The sequence below is a fragment of the Malaya genurostris genome, chromosome 2 (assembly GCF_030247185.1).
Source record: "Malaya genurostris strain Urasoe2022 chromosome 2, Malgen_1.1, whole genome shotgun sequence".
NCBI lineage: Eukaryota > Metazoa > Arthropoda > Insecta > Diptera > Culicidae > Malaya > Malaya genurostris.
The window spans coordinates 125759207-125777583 of record NC_080571.1 but is presented as its reverse complement, the minus strand read 5'-3'; the positions used below and the strand labels follow the sequence as shown (position 1 = coordinate 125777583).

At 35.8% G+C, this 18377-nt stretch overlaps 1 protein-coding gene across 8 annotated transcripts in view; it reads right to left on the bottom strand.

The window, feature by feature from the left end:
* Positions 1-1189: 1189 nt before the first annotated feature.
* The window catches only part of LOC131432685 (monocarboxylate transporter 2), a 60204-nt gene continuing 43016 nt past the window's right edge, over positions 1190-18377 (bottom strand). For 7 of the 8 annotated variants that reach the window (XM_058599114.1, XM_058599118.1, XM_058599116.1 and 4 more), the window contains 9 exons: positions 15407-15531; positions 13118-13663; positions 12638-13062; positions 12369-12571; positions 8790-9018; positions 8557-8735; positions 8264-8486; positions 7974-8205; positions 1190-2948 (listed from right to left, as the gene is read on the bottom strand). In XM_058599114.1, the coding sequence (XP_058455097.1) occupies positions 2693-2948; positions 7974-8205; positions 8264-8486; positions 8557-8735; positions 8790-9018; positions 12369-12571; positions 12638-13062; positions 13118-13663; positions 15407-15531 (2418 nt within the window). In that variant the 3' untranslated portion in view covers positions 1190-2692. The remainder of the gene's footprint in view (positions 2949-7973; positions 8206-8263; positions 8487-8556; positions 8736-8789; positions 9019-12368; positions 12572-12637; positions 13063-13117; positions 13664-15406; positions 15532-18377) is intronic. The other variant, XM_058599120.1, reaches the window with a different exon arrangement.

Below are 18377 nucleotides of genomic sequence, written 5' to 3'. Positions count from 1 at the left end.
CGAATGGTCTATACGGACGTAAACAAATTACTGAAATACACTTCAGCAATACACTGGCAAGACGAAATGCCAGATGAGCTACAACGTCAAACTAATTCGCAAAAGACTACACAGGCTCCGCCATGTAACTTTTTTTTAAACATGCAATAAAACACAAGCGGTTCATCCGATTTCAAAATTTATTTTTTCATATTAAAGTGCAATTCTTCCGGTGAATTGTGGAATATAATTTCATTCAAATGGCTGCCTCGGCTGGCCTTGCAGTTCGCCATACGGTCGGTCCAGTTTTTTAGTACATTTTCGATTGTATGCAGCTTTATTTCAGCTATGGCTGCACGAATGTTATCCTTCAAGGCTTGAATTGTCTCTGGCTTGTCCACATAACACTTATCTTTGACAGCCCCCCAAAGATAATAGTCTAACGACGTCAAATAACAGCTCCGAGGCGGCCAAACGACATCCGAATTTCGATTGATAATTCGATCTTCGAAGACTGTGCTCAGTAGATTGATCGTAGCGTTGGCTGTGTGGCACGGAGCGCCGTCTTGTTGGAACCGAATGGTGTCCAAGTCTTCCTCTTCTAGTAACGGGAAGAACCAATCGCTAATCATGGCGCGGTAGCGCTCGTCATTGACCGTGGCGGCGACTCCTGCCTCATTTCGAGGAAAAATGGCCCAATGATGCCACCAGACCAAAATCCACACCCAACCGTCACTCTCTGAGGATGCATCGGTTTCTCCATGATAACGTGCGGGTTTTCCGTCCCCCAGATGCGACAATTTTGCTTATTAACATACCCGCCGAGATGAAAATTTTCTTTGAGATAATTTTCGCACACATTCCGCAACATTACCATGATTTTCAAAGTAAAACTGCACTATTTTCACGCGTTCCTCAAGCGTATACACAACCGTTTTCGTTCAGCGGAAGGATAAAACTAAGTTTTTCTCAAATCAGAAGTGACATTTAAGTTACCAATGTCGAAATAACCGCTAGTTAAAAAAATATTAGATGGCGGACCCTGTAGTGTCAATCTAATGATCACATGTCATTAAAGACATGCGAGGTGCATGAGATGGCATGGGATATAAATTTTTTGTGCAGTTAGTTATCTTACCTTTTGACGACCACGTTGATAGATGTTTACAACAAGGAATTTTTGTGATGTTGATAACAGAAAAGCCGTTAGTTATATTTTTGTGTGTGTTTTTTTTATTTTTTCCAACAAACGGTTTGTGTTCTTTTTCTCTAGAGTTTCCTTCAGGTTTTTATGGCGTTAGTTCAAAAAGTAGTAACTACAGCTGATAATCATATTATTCGCCGTGCAGCATCCGATAATACTCAAATATTAGTAAATGTGCTTGAAGTTATTGTTACGTCTATTTTACGTGTGCCGAACTACCTTTTGGATGCATACTATAAGACGAGAAATATGAAAAACTTTTTGATATGTTTCCAATGACCATCAAAAGTAAAAAAATAATATGAAAAGACTAACATATTGATAGTTTTGTATAAATTGATGCAAAAAGTGGCACGCACGACGATCACATGATTTCAGCAGTGGTTGGCGAATTATGTTCGTTAGCAATACTAGCTATTAGTTTAAATTTGTTGCAGCATCCTACCTTCCTACTGTCAGGATAAATTGTTTTTGTTGTTCGATGAATTATGCTAATATCAAAACGATTTTACATTGATTCAAATATCCTATAGAAATAAAGCAAAAATAGTCTTTGAAACATACGACTCAACACTAAACTCTACCTCGATGTCATTATTTCGCATTTTGATTACACAACGCTTTCTAAACATATCTCAGCAATAATAGATACTGTAACCTGTTATTCACCGTACCATCAAATAAATAGTCGCACTACAGAGATGTACAAATTTTTGGTTTTTGCATGTATTATTGTCAAAGTGAATACTAAACTGAAGAAGCTCCAAATGTTTTGCCTTTCTTCTTTCCATTCGATCTTTCGTTTTTTTCATTCCTTTTATAAAAACGAACAAAATGATTACTGTGCTTTTTTCTAAACATTAAAAGCAAATGCTGTGGTGTTTGCGTTGGCAGCCGAAGTTTTTTGTCATCTTGTTTAGTAATTACTGTATCAATATGTTGTGCCTATTTTTTATACAATTGAATACAAAACAATGTCCAAACATATAGTAATTCTCTGTAGTGTAGATGGAATACCATTCAATCTCTGCTTTTTGACTCGTTATATTCTCTTAAAACCAACTAATACTCATGTTGCATCTTTGCTCTATCTTGCCTACCATCTAACTACAGTTCGTTCCGTCGGATTATTTTCGAATGGATAAAAACTTGAATAAAATTATATAAACTTGCTTTGCATGTTTTCATAATGAATTTTCACTTATTTTACGAAACCTAGACAATTGAAAAAGTACATAACGCATAAAAAATTATATATATACGCATATCAGATTGACACATCACGCTTATTTTCACATTCACCGCTTCTAGCTCGCGCATACTCGAGTTAATATTCTCACAGATGTTTTTTTTGCAGTATGACACATTTTTGTTTCAATTAAAAATAATATAATTAAAACACGTTCGACTTAAACATTAAATGTCCAATTTCGGGCATACGGGCGCACAAAACAAATTTATATCTTGGTTGAGATGATTGGACGCCCAAAACTATGATACCGAATATGATTATAGCACAGATTCAATTTGGCTGATTTCCTTACTAGTGTCGTTGGTATTACCATTGATTGCCTGTTTCGGTTTAGAATCATCGGATGCAAATTCGGAATTAATCGGCTGTTCCGTGGATGGACTTGGAGCGGTTTGAACTATCTTTGGTACCATGGTTATGGGCTGGTCATCATCGGCAAGATCTTCCGATGGTTCCTCATTGATCGGTGTCAGTACTTCAACATGCACGGGCGTTTCTTCCTGTTTGCGGTATCTATATGGAGTATGAAAAATAAAAACATGTTTATATTTGTCCTTTATTTGTGAAATAAAATACTGATTTACAGTTTAGTTAGAAAGTATTAGAACAAGAGTTCAAAATGTTTTTTTTTTTTTCGTTTGTTGTCGCAACAATAAATCAACATATCATTCTTTTATTCGCGGTATTTTTGTTTATAACAACATTGGTAGAGTTATTGATTTTCAAGGATGGTCAGATCAAACATTGGTTGTCGATTTATTCCCAACCCAAGCACATAACCCAAAAGTACAGTACTTTGCTGATCACATGTTTTCATTCATTCAAGCGAAAAGTGATGCGAATATTATTTCGGTGTCACGACAGAGATGGCTTAGTTGATTTTATCATGTCTCGTTTGATAGCTATTATTGAATTTTGGATGAATTTCGAAATTCAAATGGTTGTCACTTCCGCTTCTGAAGATATCATAGTATAAATGACGTAACTGAATAACCGTACATTTTTCATCGGATAAATTTTCTGGAAAATTACTGTGTGAATTTTGATAAACTTAGGTTTATTTAAATCAAAGACATCATATTAACAAGATATCCAGCTCTCACATTTCCTGAACAAATCATTGGCAACATCCTTTTTTGCGAGCATGTCGCCCTCAGGTGAGTCCGCATCGAATCTCATACATAGAAGTAGAGGAGAGAAATGTCAAATTCGTGCGCGCCAAAATAGCAGGGCTGTGCACCCATACAATTGACATGACATGTTGAATGAGACGCCGTGCGATGGCGTTGCTGAACTGAAGATTGAGATCGCTCCAAGCTGACAGGGTCTGTTTAAATGCTAACAATGTCAATTAAATTATGGAAGGGTTCTGGCGAACATTTCCGGTTCGAGAGATGTGATCTCATATGTGACGCAACCGACAAATCCCAGTTTTTTAATGTACCAAAATTTCTCGGAGATAAAAAAAATGATTTCGAAAGGCCTAGACTCGTTTGAAAGCTACTATTAGGTTTACCCGGCGAGCGACCGTAACTTGGTTAAAGCCGGGTATAAATATACGACATAATAACAAAAAGCTACTATTAGATTATTTGATAAGCCTACGGTCAGGTACAGACATTACACGCCAAGTTCAGTGAAGACCACGACGTCAGAGCAACGGAGATAGCAGAAAGCGATACCAGAAGACGGCAAATTGGAAATCGTTGGGGTGAACTTCACGGCGAGTACCTATGGCTGTGGCAACGCATACCAAGCTCTTCGGTTTTCAACACTGTAGAGCAACAGAGACAACAGCAACAAGGTAGATTTAATTTAATTTAATTTTATTATATTTACTAAAACTAAAATTTAACTATTCTAATATTATTGAAAATAAGTTAATGTATTGGGTGATCTCATGGAAGATCATTCGAATTCGATTTCGGATACTAGCAAGAGCTTTAATACTCCCAGAGCAATGAATTATACAGATGGTACTTCTGTGCCATGGGTAGTCTATTTTCAGTGTCTATTAAAGTCATTGAATTTGATGGAAATTACAAAAGATTCGACATCACGATTTTCAGAACTCGTAGAAATCTCAAAAGTTAATAAAGATAAAATTCGAGTTGTTGTCAACTATTTAAAGCAGGCTAACCAAACTGTAACCTGTGAATTATTCGTTCTAAAATATCGAGTTTACATTCCATACAGATGTGGAAATTGACGGTGTTGTCACTGAACCGAGTTTGACAGTTGATGACTTACTTAAGAATGGAGTAAGTCGTTTCAAAAACTCTATGCTCGAGTGCAAACAATTCTCGGTTAATTTTTCAAAAGGGCGTATAAGCAAGTGGCAGTTTCTCTTTGTTTACTTTCTCTTCTATTAGTTACCAAGCGATTTCCACGTTTATCACTCAACACTTCGCATGAAACGATACCCGAAACTTTCGACTTTCAAACAGAATAGTGATATCAAAGAAAATCTTTATAATCACATCACAATAATCAAAAGAGAGAGTGATTAAAGAGAAACTGTCACTTGCTTATACGCCCTAATGAAAAACCAACCGAGAATTGTAATCAGTAGCTATTAAACATGGAAACAAGACTTATCATACTTCAGATTCGTTTCGTATGACATTCGCCGGATTTGCGTAGTCTAATCATGTCTACACCGATAAAAGTCCTACACCGATTCCTGTTCGGTTTTTCGTTCCGCATATTATGAATTGCACGGACTGTAAAAAAATCGGGTACACAGCTACTTAGTAGAAATGTATCAGATGTGAAGGTCTAAATGTATTCAGATAATCTATACATTAAAGACATTGAAAAATGTATTTATTGTGGAGAGAGAAAATATTACCTGATTTACACAGTAGCGATAATTTACCAATCATCATATTAATTAGCAGTAGCGGTGCTACTTCAGTTGGAGCTATTGGATACATTTTGTCAAAGGCTTGTCTAGAGAAACCTTAATGAGCACTCTTTGAAACACGGTCAGACGAATGAGGAATCGAAACGTGGGAAATGAGAGTGAGTTTGGTTATAAATAAGTAGCAAGGCACAAATCTCCAAATAACTAGGGAAACGTGCCACTTGAGCCAATTAATTCTGATTAATGATTCCACAGGAAATCAACCCTTCACATATCTTGACCAGTGCAGTAAAACTTCATTCAATTCAATTGAAACTGAATGTGGAACACATTGACGATCTCTCTAATGCAGTAAACTTCACTCTCTGACACACACAATGTTTGCTGACGGCCCGAACGAGCAGCATTCAGTTCATCACTCGTTTCTCTTCAATCGAGGCTCAGTTTAACCATCGTCAGTTGATCTCTTGAAGTAACAAAATATCTCTTTCAATAGTGTGAGAGCGGCCTTCAAATGAGGTTTATGTAAACATTCGAATTGGTTCAAGATAACAGATGAAAAACAAACCAGATAGCTGAGATATCAATCACAGAATACACATAAATAAATTGTTTCCTCCTTCAGTTTTCATTTTTAATACTTCACTCCATTTATAATTCTATTCGTTCGAACTTGCTTACTACCAAGAGCGAAGGCAATAAAGGAGCTACACTACTTGGCACTCGAAACTGTGCAAGCAAAACGTCAAATGACTAGGTACGATTATTCAACTGACGATGAATTCCGGGAGCTTCACTTGAAAATGACAGCAAAAGTCAAATGAATTAGTAGGGATATGCTGACGGTCAGTGGCCATAAATTTCATTTTCATCTTATATTATTCGATTGAAAATGAAATTTTACCGCACTGATCTTGACAGCAACCTTAATGTCCCTAACTCAACTTACTTATTCCGACACATCCATCCAGCGCGGAGTGCATGAAATCCCGGATCACCTACGTTCGTTGGAAATCTCAAAAATATTTTCAAGTAAGTTCAGGCATGTTGACCCAGAGAAAATATTTTACACGGACGGTTCACGAATTGAAGAGTCCACTGGTTTTGTTATGTTTAACAGTAATTTCCCGGCTTCATTTAGGCTTCAGGAACATTCATCTGTTTATATAGCAGAGTTGGCAGCAGTTCATTATTTCCTCTGCACAGATAGTCTGAGCGCAATTGAAGCCATTCACTCAAGGCTGGCAAGAATGAACCGTTTTTCTTTGGCAAAATTAGACAGTATCTGAACGACATATTGAATAACAATTACCAAATCACTATAGTCTGGGTCCCAGCTCATTGCTTCATTCCAGGCAATGGGATACTTGACAAAAGGACACTTGCAAACTGACATCTCCTTCGTATTGGACTTTTCAAGACTAATTGCTGTGCTTGTGTAGGTTATCGCGATATTGATCATATCGTCTCAAATAGTCAACTATCTTACTTTGAATAAAAGTGATGTACTGCTACAAACAAACCTGAAATAGTTGTGAGATCGTGTACAGAATATACAAAAATGAATGTTATATAATCACTTTGAAAACCGACTTTTGAACCGAGGCCCGGATGGCCGAATATCATATACCTATCGATTCAGCTCGACGAACTGAGCAAATGTCTGTATGTGTGACAAATATTGTCACTCACTTTTTTCGGAGATGGCTAAACCGATTTTCACAAACTTTGATTAAAATAAAAGGTTTAAATGGTCCCACATAAAGTTCTTAAGTTTCATTTGAATCCGACATCCGGTTCTTGAATTACAGGGCGATATGCACCAAAAATGTGAAAATAATGCCACTCGCTTTGCTCAGAGTGACTTGCTTTTCAAGCCATTACTTTGAGCAGTATGTTTTTTATTAAAAAGCAAATTATCATCCACACACAAAATTATTTTCAAATTATTTTTCATTTTGTTTTCAAATCTCCAAAAGTAATGTCACTGGAAGCTCAATAATCAATACATGAATTAAATTTTGACAAATGACATCTCTCTATAGGACGCTAGAGGGATTTCATGTTAGTGACGCCATCAGTATGTCAGGCTAGGGAGTAGGGACTTATTGAAAAGCGTGTTATTTAAGTTTCAACGAATGTAACAATTTGCAGGGTTTTCACATTTTTACAGTTTCAAGATCAAAAAATAACTCAACGCACATTATTTCGAGTGGTTTTGATAACATAATTGAGAAAAAACATCCGTATTGGAACTTAACCTTTCAGTCAAAACCATTCTGAGGTAAATGCAATGATTATGTTAATCCATTAATATTGGGGTGAACTTTGTATCGATTTTGAATACGTTCGTTCCTTTCCTAGTATGCGTCGTTGGAAAACATTTGATGACTTATGTGTAGTGTAATATGATACGACTATGAAATCGATAGATGCCTTCAATTTTTGTTTGAAAATAGGTGTATTTTCAAATGAAATTTTGAAAAAATCTGTCGAGTGCTTTGTGAGTCTAGGAGTCTAGAAGATAAAGATAAAATGGTTCAGTCTCACTGTCAGGTGGATCAAGTAATTAATTCGTGAATCAGTTCGTTTGTTTACACATCCACAATTGAACAAATAGTTTGAGATACAAAATTATGTTTGAAATTACATAAATGATCGAATTCAGTTACCTCTTCATGGCAGGTGCAGCAAAACTGAAAATCGCTGAAAGACCAAAAAGCCCACCAGCAACGAAAAATGGCAATGAGTATTCCTGCGTAGCATCGTATAATGCACCTGCCAACGGAGATCCAACAATCGTAGCTGCTCCTCTGAACAGAATCAGTAAACCAAATGCATTCGTTAATTTATCCAGTCCCAGAAGATCCACTAGAATAATTGACGTCAGCGAGATGTATCCAGCTGTTGAAAGAGATAGCATACAATTTAATGAGCTTCACTCTATTTCAACATGACTTACCGACTGCTATTCCAAAACCGATAGCCATTGCGACATACGAAGCGTAACTATGGCAAAATGGAGTCAACGCAACGGCAAACGTAGAGATTACAAGACAGATATTATTTAGAAACAGGGCATCTACTTTCGGAAAATCTGCTATATATCCACATACTATTCTACCAACGGTATTTGTTATACCAATAATGGAGATGAGAAATGAGGCGGAGTTTTGTTCGATTCCCTAAAAGTATGTTCAAAAATTAAAAAAAGAAAACATTATTTCGATTTCTAAAAACTTGATTTTAACCTACATTCGAAACTGCTGCATCTACTAAATACACAAATGGCACATATAATCCAGCCATGCCGAAGACATTGGAAATTCCGATCATCATGAATACTGGATCTTTGAGCAAACTCATGTCCATCATCGCCCCTAAGGCATTTTTGAATGACTCCGGAAGCACCAAACATGGACAAAGATCATATTCTATGTGAAAAAGTATTTTGTTAGTGAAAAAAAATCATCACTTCATTCACTTACGTTCAGCTCCTTTCTCAACATCCATTCTAACATCGCTTCGATGCTCACGTTCGAATTTAGTTAACGAAACCACCGAATTACGATAATTGGTGAGAGATTTCTGTGACTGGAACTCTTTTAGATTGGTGACGGATCCTGAGTAGAAAATGTCTTTACGAGACAAAGGGCGAACCATCGTAGGTCGATCTACTTTCAACGAGGCTTTAGAGGTAAACATACTAGTATCATCCTAGAAAAAAAATCACACAAAAAATAAAAAGAGGCGAAAAAAATATGAGGAAAACTATCTTGCTTAATTCAAAACCAAAAGTCCAAAAATGATATGAAGAAATAGTGCATTGCAAGCAACATGCGTGATTAGGATTCCTAGTAAACGAGCATCGAGGACTAAATGGATGAAATGTGTTTATTTGAGAGAATCATGTTTTGTGCTAAATTCTATTGGGTAATCTATGTTCTTAAATGTCAAGCTGCACAAATGAATGAAAATGAAATCTAGTATTTTTGATTAGTTGAATCTATGATCTACATAGTTTGAAAAAAATCTGGAACTCGCGTAACTTGCGTCTTCTGGGACCAACAAAAATGACACATTTTAACAATCGATTAAACTCATGTTTAAACCATTTGTTTTTTTTTTCAGATGGACGGAACCGGAAAACTAACCCATTTCAAGTACTTTCATCCTTACTTCAGGACTCCATTCAATAACCTTATATAAGATAAAGTGGCTCAAAGTAGATTCCACAAGACACTTGCAAAAATATACCGAAAGGGTAGTTAAAACTGCATAAGTTATAATTACTCAGATGATGAGCGGTATCGACTCAATTTCAGGTTAAATCATTTCAGTTTATTTAGTGAAACTCTCACTGTTGGGTGGTTTTACCCTATGTGTTTTAACAACAATGGAACGAGCTGATTTACTACAAATTAAAGGAGCTAGCTACTTAGCAAACGTATGCCTAAATTCAGGAATGTGTCCGTTGAAATTTTCGTGGTTATATCGCTATATCGATTATATTTGTAAAGATCTTAATCAGTCGTTTTTATTGCAAACAGTGTTATCAACAAATAAATGCATAAATCTCTCCTATAAATCCATAGAATGTGGAACCTATAATATGTTCGTATAAAATTTTAATAGAGATAGATGAGATGCATGTTGAAAAGTCACGGACAAATTGATTTTGCATAGTAATCTAGTGAAATTATGTTTAAACTTTGGATATGTAAAGTCGACTAAACAAGAATTTTAAACGTGTAAAACGTCTAATAGTCGGTTGCTACTTAGTAATTAACTTTAAGCAGCTGCTTAACTTTAACTGCTAATTTCTTCATTTACAGTATAAAAATCTAGAGAAACAATGCCATTTCTATAATAAACGAATTTTCTCAGTCACTCGACGGACATTATGCCCCACCTTCGATTCAACAGTATGCTTTGAGTTAAAATCTTGTTTTAAAAATTGATAACGGTTATTAAAACAAAAAGTAGCTTTGGGAGGATCAAAAAGGTCGGTTTCCAATTGTAATTAATTGACTATGCAATTGATTTCTGATGCAAAGAATATCTTCTTTATCTGCTTTTCTTCTATACCGACATTTCAAGGGGCATATTGCATCATTGTTGTGGGGCATACCTCTCATTTGTTGTGAGGCATATTATACGGTTGCTGTGGCATTATGCCAACGGCAAGCGAAAAAACTGAGAATGTGGTCGTTTGTATATGTGTTTGTATCAATCAATTCTCATCACTTCTACCGAAATCATTGATAATTATGTTCCTCAGACGTATTGCAAAGAAATACATACATTCTCGAAGAAAATATATCAGTACATTTAGAAATATCACAATGTTTTCTTAAGGGGGGCATATTATAACACTTTACCCTATGAAAAGTGTCATTCTTGTAGAGTCCCGAGACTTGACTAGCAACATTTCTAAAAATCGCGAAGCACGTTGAATTGTGTAACCAGAATACTATAAACCATTTTTTAGTATCTTTACGTTTCGTCTTAGACTCGTCAGTGCAGAGCCTTTTTAGCTTTGTACAGTTCAATGAGTGTGAAGATTATCGAACATTTTATTCAAACTATTATACAGCTGCCCTCGGCATCTTAGAGCTTAAGCAGTGTGCCTTTAAACTTGTATTATTAAATTACCGATTTCCGTTATTTCTATTCTTTGCATTCTTTGCTACTGTTATATAGATTTTTCTATAAGCTTCTCATTATACAAACCAAAGACCTACGAGAACATTAGTGCTGAAAGTTTCGTTTACACAATATGAAAATGGATTTGATGGAAAAGCGAATTATTATCGTTTACTCTGTACTCATTTCCTCGGTTACAGTATGTCTATTTTTTAGAGAATATAATATTTTAAATCAATTCACTCATTTGAATAGCAGATGTACCAAATTGCGCACTATAAAATATTTATATCAACATATAAATTCATTGAACTTTTTTAAACACAAATGTTGGCTGTCTTTTTTCCGCAGCTTCATGTGGAATCAATTTGATCAAAAAGATTTAAATATTTCGATTCCAGACCAGGCTCTATATCGTTTAAACCGAACTCAAAATGAATGAAATATATTGAATATTGTGTTTATAATTACCATACATGCCACTTTTTAGTTAGTGATTATCGACCTTTTTAATATATGGTAATGAGACTTATTATATTATTCTCTTTTGATTCGAATAATTGGTCAAACAACAGTACGCGAAAAGACACCTTTAGTCATATAAGTATCGCACCATTTTTTGAATCTGATACTGAATTTGACTCGTTATGTCAGCTTTCGATTGGCTGTTTTGCTAAACGGAAAGGTATTATTTAGCCAAATGATCATTTAGAAGAAATATAAATATATCATATATCGAGATTGTTTGTGAATCAACTTCATACTATTAACAATCTGGTTTAAAAATAATAAACAAAAATATAATTTTTGTTCTGTTCTCTAGTAAAAGTGGAAGATGAGTACAGAGTATACGAGAAAATAACAGTAAATAACAGCGCTGAACACCTATTAGATCATTTCTATTAACTATTCATTCAGGACCTAATAAAAGCTAAAAAGAAAGTTCAGATATAACATTTGCAAGATTTTTTTTTCACATCTCATTAACTACACCCAGTTGACTTGCATATGCTAATTGAAAGCAAATTCACTACCATATTATCAACCACAAAGTGATGATAATAAATACAGTTCGATTAGAAAACTAGTGCTGTGGTTCAAACAATTCTATCGAGTGTTAATTGATGCGAGGCAAGCGAAACTTATACAACTAGAAGGCAACTACCAGTAAGGAGCAGCGTAACGGTAGATGTCCAATTCCAACAGCAGAAAATAAGGAAAATAAGAACCGTAGCACGTAATAGTTCAATACTGTAGTAGTAATAGAAAAGGTTGAAATAGATTCTACCACATTTGACAGAAAACTCGAATCACTAATAATCAATTTCCAATCCACGCTAAATTAGTATGTATATATCAATGTTTACAGTATTTAACATATTCAAATTTGTATAAATAATAAAAACTTGGCTGCTACTAACTAAATCTTCAGCGTTATTATTTTTGCTGCTGGTGACAGACCCGCGTGACAGTTTCAAATGCATAGATTTACGTACATCTCCGTTACTACCAACATCACCTCTAGAGCTTGCTTTTATAGCAGCCAAAGATGGTTTAAATCTTTCACCTGCCGAATGCTTTCGAACACGGTTGAATGTTGGAACCGATCCATTCTTTGGGATACCTGATGACAAGTATGATAAATTAGATAACTCAAAAGATCGTGAATGGCGCATAACAGCGTTCTTACCTGACTGATGACTAGAGAAAGCTGGTTGAGAGGCATTCCGTGGTAATTTGTTTGCGCCATATTCATTGGTATCGGACTCGGAGTTAGTAGTACGTTTCCGCTGTAGCGGTTTCTTTATCTCTATTTGGCTGGATTCGGATGAAGAATTACTGGAACCGTTTTGTTCATGAACCTTCGATTCTGCAATCGTGGGCAGCGTAGCCACTGCATGCATTCCACTTTGTTGTGCGGCTAACTGATCTAAAGCTAAACTAGAGTGCACACCTGGATCGGCATTTAGAGAAGCTTTCAGTCTTTTTTCCATTGTACCGTCAGGCAACTGCACCATGAAATAGGAACCACCAATCGAACCGCGTTCCATCTGCATGCGCTTTTCTTCATACATTCGCTGCATGAGCGGTTTCACTTTGTCTTCCTTCGGGTATCTATAGAACAGAACAAAAATTATTTCTTTCCGAACTAACCAATCCTAAGTCTTACGTTAGTGGTCGCATCATAGCACCGAACACTGCGCAGTTTAATATTAGTCCAGCTAATATTAATGTGGAATTCTTCCAGTCGAAATTCTCCAACAGCATGTTAGCCAGCGGTGCAAATGCGAATGTACCGAATCCAGAACCACACACAGCGATACCAGTCGCCAAGGAACGCTTAGTTTCAAAATAATATCCAACGGCGACAACCGCGGGTAAATAGATAAAACCGAAGCCGATGCCACCCATGACACCGTAAGTCAGCATCATCATCGTCACGTTGGTGCTTAAGGTACTGAGAGCAAATGCCACGCAGGAGATTATACTACCAGCTATACAGACTGCTCGGCAGCCATATTTGTTCGCCAGTGCCGAAACCACTGGACCAGCGCTTAAGTACATCCCACTAAGTAAACTACCGACCCACGCAACCGTACCCTTACCTTCGCCAAAGTATTTCGCGAAGTCATTCAAAAACACACCAAAGGTATACGCGATACCGTCCACTATCATGTTACACATAAACGACGCAAACACAATCACCCACCCGTATCTGAAACGAAATCGTGAAGAGAATAAATTGTTAGTTAAAACAATTTTTGGAAAGTGGGAGGTAATTGAATTATCCTAAGAATACAAATTTCGATGATTTCAAAAGTTTCATACTAGTTATGATTTATGTCTCGACTTTTATATAATCTTAAGATAGATATACGACTTGAAAAGCGGCTTTTTTGTAGATACGCGAAGGAAATTTCGAAAATATCTCTGTAACTCATTTGGGCATTTTAAGGCTAATCGTACTCATCAATCCGTAAATCTCATTGGTCATCAACTGACCAGACTAGCAAATCGGAATAATGTTGATACCAATCTTTATGGCGAGGGCAGTAAATAGTACTCATTACTAAGAACTTCTGGAAGAGTGACTGAAATCGGTTGAATCCTGAAACCATGGACCAAGGAACCTATATCTATAATGTAGAAAAAAAGACGCAGCAGAACAATCTTCTAAGCAGCTTCTAGAATACATTATACAGCTTCTATGCAGCGATAAAATTTGCACGGAACTTGTTCTATACTTTCAAGTTGCCAAAAGTACATTTTATGTAGCAAGAACGTTGATGTTTTAAGTAATTGTGGAACTTCTGGTTGCTTGGATTTGCTTTTGATTTGCTATATTTTTATGAATTCAACTTGAAATAAAGATGATTCATTTTTTGCTGATCACTTTTTGATCGTAACATCCTTTAAATTTACAAGTGCTCACTCTTAAAACAAACCAGATTTTAATAATGCACTATTCATATCATAGGTGTAACTTGAAGAATGGCTTGATCAGAGATTAAATTTAGCAATGATTTGTCGTTTTCAATTAAATATTTATTCTATGATTAAAAATCAATCCAACAGCTCGATTCTAAGCTGCATTGTTCAATGAAGTATTCATTTTGACACCATATAAATAGTTCAGGTGCAAAACTCTTGGTAAGTTTTCCACAACTCTGTAATGCGGGATCAGAATGTACAGCAATTTCTAAAATTACATAACGCCACTTTTCCAATAAAGTTCACACTGTCTATGGTAAAAGGCACTGTTAACCAATTTTCATCATCCCAATTTCAATGACTAATGTAACTTCTAATTCTTGGAGGAAGCTCATAGTTAACCATAATTTATCTAAAAATGATTCAAAAGACGTTTTTTTTTTCAAAATAGTTTCTAAACAAAGGAGTGTTTATTTTTTAAGTCATATAAGGTCACAATGTCAGTGTTAGTACCTGATTCTTGTTCTGCAATTACAGTACTTGATTGACAGTAAGCTTACTGACGAACTCACTCTTTTTGAATGTCACGAATTAAATTCTAGTTTGCATATGCTAAGTGGTGGTAAAAGATACGTACGCCTTAAAGTATATGGAACGTATAGTTTTGTTATTAACTGCTGCGAAAAAGGAAATTATGTATTCATCAGTCTGCATTCCGGAAATGGTAATGATTGGTCAAAACTCCACAGTAGGCATATCATATCATATCAGATTTCTAACAGACGGCTGAACCGATTTTCACGATTTTGGGTTCAAATGGAAGATCTTAAGGTCTCATCACCTGCTGATCTTTTATCTTAACCGTTGATGATATTTTTAAATTATTTTTTACAGGTTTCAGTTTCTAGGTTCCATAATTTCGAAAACTCAAAAGCTCAATTTTTAAAACTGTTCGATAAAAAAAACCAAAAAGACTACAATCGATCTCGCTTGCTATATCTAAAGCATATTAAAATTCTCAACTTACCCGCCATCTGGTGGAGGAGGCATATCATGGTATTCACACATTCCATCATCATCTTCAGGTGAAACTTCATCCTGTAGGTCGTCCGTTAACCTTGATGCTTCTTCACATGCAATGTTACTATCAGTCTGAAAAAAGATAAGAATACAGAAATCATCAGAGTTCAAACATAAAGTATCATAACATCACTGCTTAGCTATTGTTATGTGATGCTGAGCAGTGACGCAAAGCACGAATCAATCTGGATGCTTTTAATCAATCTATTTTGGCAAACAGAAAGTTTGACGAATACTGTTGCTAAGTATCCGCTCCGCGCGGCGACGATGTTTTGACCGAATAGATCAAATTACCAAAACAACAACTAGTGGATGTACCGTAAGCAACAGTAAGAAACGCTAGCGAATAAACTGATAAATCAACCTTAACGAATTTGTATGTCAACAATTTATTTTTCCACAAAAATTATATCTACTTGTACTAATGTGCTCGAATGCAGCAGTGCTGTAGCCATATATCATTTGACACAGTTGATGAGAGTATGGGCCAAACAAGAAAAAAAAGTCGTTCTGTAAAATTTGTACGTTAAACATCAATATGCTTAATTTGTTCGTAATTTATTATAATCATGTTTCAGCAACTTTCATATTTATCACATTTAGCAGAGACAGAGTAAACACATCACTAAATTTATTGCATTGGTTGAGCATCAAATATTTAAGTTGGAAATAAATAAGTAGATAAATGAGTAAGTTTCACAATAAGGATAGAGTTTGGAACACAGTCGCTGAATGAAGAAACATTTCTTATCCGTTATTTTCTTTGTGAGAAAGCGATTTCGACTTGCTGGAAACTCATACAATCAGCAGACGAAAATTACCACCCACAGTTTGCCAAGTGAGATATGCTCTAGAGTACGGTACACAACGAACCAGTTGCACAACTCAATTAGCGTTAATCAAAAATGTGGAAACAATTAATTGATGAACCTCACTTGAACAGAGCTCCATTTTTCGCTGATGTGAATATCACAACATGCTAGGCTAAAGTGAGAAATATTGTTCTTAGAAAATTCAACTTACAGTATAACCCATTTTCACACAACATTTCCACCCGAGATTAAGTTTGGGTGACGAATGCTGATGCCGTTTTGTCTATCGTCTACCTTTGGCACGCGATCTCAACATCTAGTGAAAACATACCAAAACAAGGAACTTGGTTGGAACTGTATTTGTATGCAGTGTCATTTGTAGCGTTAGCCTATTTTTAGGATTCAAATTCGGAGGGAGCTACGAGAGAATGACGGCGATATGACACACAGCATCCGGGTGTCCATTGAGAACATTTGTTCAAGTAATGATTAGTTGCCTTCTTAATAACGCCCCTTACACGAGTCATTAAAAATGTCATTACTAAAAAATAATATCATTTTAATGAACGTGTAATGGTGCAGTAATGACGAGATTTCTATCAAATTTGAAATACATCATTACTTAGTCATCATTAAAAATGACAAAAATAATGCTCGTGTAAGGGCCGTTAATGAATAGTAGCATCCGTTTGTTCGGTTGGTCGAAATGTCCCACATTATCAGATCCGAATGGATTCCGAATCGGCGAGAAATTTTCATTCGGAATTCCATGTGGAATTCCGAATCAATTCCAACTCCAGTGCAACAACCGATTCGCCTACAACCGGTTGATTCGGAAATCTGTCGGAATTGAGTGAGAAGATGCGGACTGAATTGTCAATTCGTCTTCTTCTTTTTCTTCTTTTCCGATATTGAACGTTTTCGTGCTGATTTTCAGTTTATTTTTAAATGAAAACATTTAAATGAAAACAAAACAAATGAAAACATGAATTGTTGAAATTCGCTGGAAATTAACAAAACGGCCTGCCTTAGTCAGCATTATCCATTCCTCTAGCTGAAGTGTAGTGAAATGGCTTAGGGCGCCTAAATTTTACAATAACACATTCATAAAATGAGCGAATATTCCATGACATTTATAATGTCACTGTCAATCGGGTTGATCGAGCAGCATACTCAGGCGAAAATTCTAGCATAGAACCGATCGAGCACTGAAAAATCATACAGTCGAGTAAGAATTCATTACGCATTCCGTCATTTCGATAATGTGGGGGTTTTCAATCGGAAGGAAATGTTTTGATACAAAACTGAATCAATATTTTTGTCAATGTTGTTAATCGTTGCCCAGTCTAGAATTCGGTTGTAATCATGTTAGAAAAGTTTACCAAAATAGAAATGGGAACTAAGGAACCATAATGAATTTTATTGTTGTCGCTAAAATAACTACTTCATAATGAGTTTTGCAGTTTGTTGGTGCTTGTCTAAAATGTCATTTTACATTTCGATTAAAATGATTTTTGAGTAACTTCACTGCCAACAAAAGAAATTTCTATTGCCATTCTCCGTAAGCAGTTCATAACTTATCAACCAGGACCTCAATACAAATAACACTAGCCTACGAATATGTGAGCGATTCTACAATTCAACAAAGTTTAATTTGCATAGAGTAAGGACTAAGAGGCAATTGTTTTGCAGTTCCACTTTAGCCATTACTTCTTTGCCAGTGTAGTAGTTGATATCATTCGTCTTTATTGTTATTTCGCCTTTTATACACGGTGTTCAAGTTTAAGGTGTTACAATTGTTTTATTGTTAAAAGTCGCATTATTCGTACCGGTTGTTTCAGAAGTACTAGGATTGCTTTGGATCAGTGCAGAAAAAGTTCTATTATCTGTAGGTCTAGTTGTCCATTTGTTTTTTTTTCTCATCAGTATTACCTAGTGAACGGGCTACTGATAGTATTGAAATGTGACTCACTGATGTTCGTTGACTACCAGTGATTTACATGGACACTTTCTGTTCTATATACTGGCCATAGGATGAAATTAGTTTCCAATGTAACAGTTTGTAAAACGAGTTTCGGTTCCGGAAATACGGGTTGTTGAGTGTGA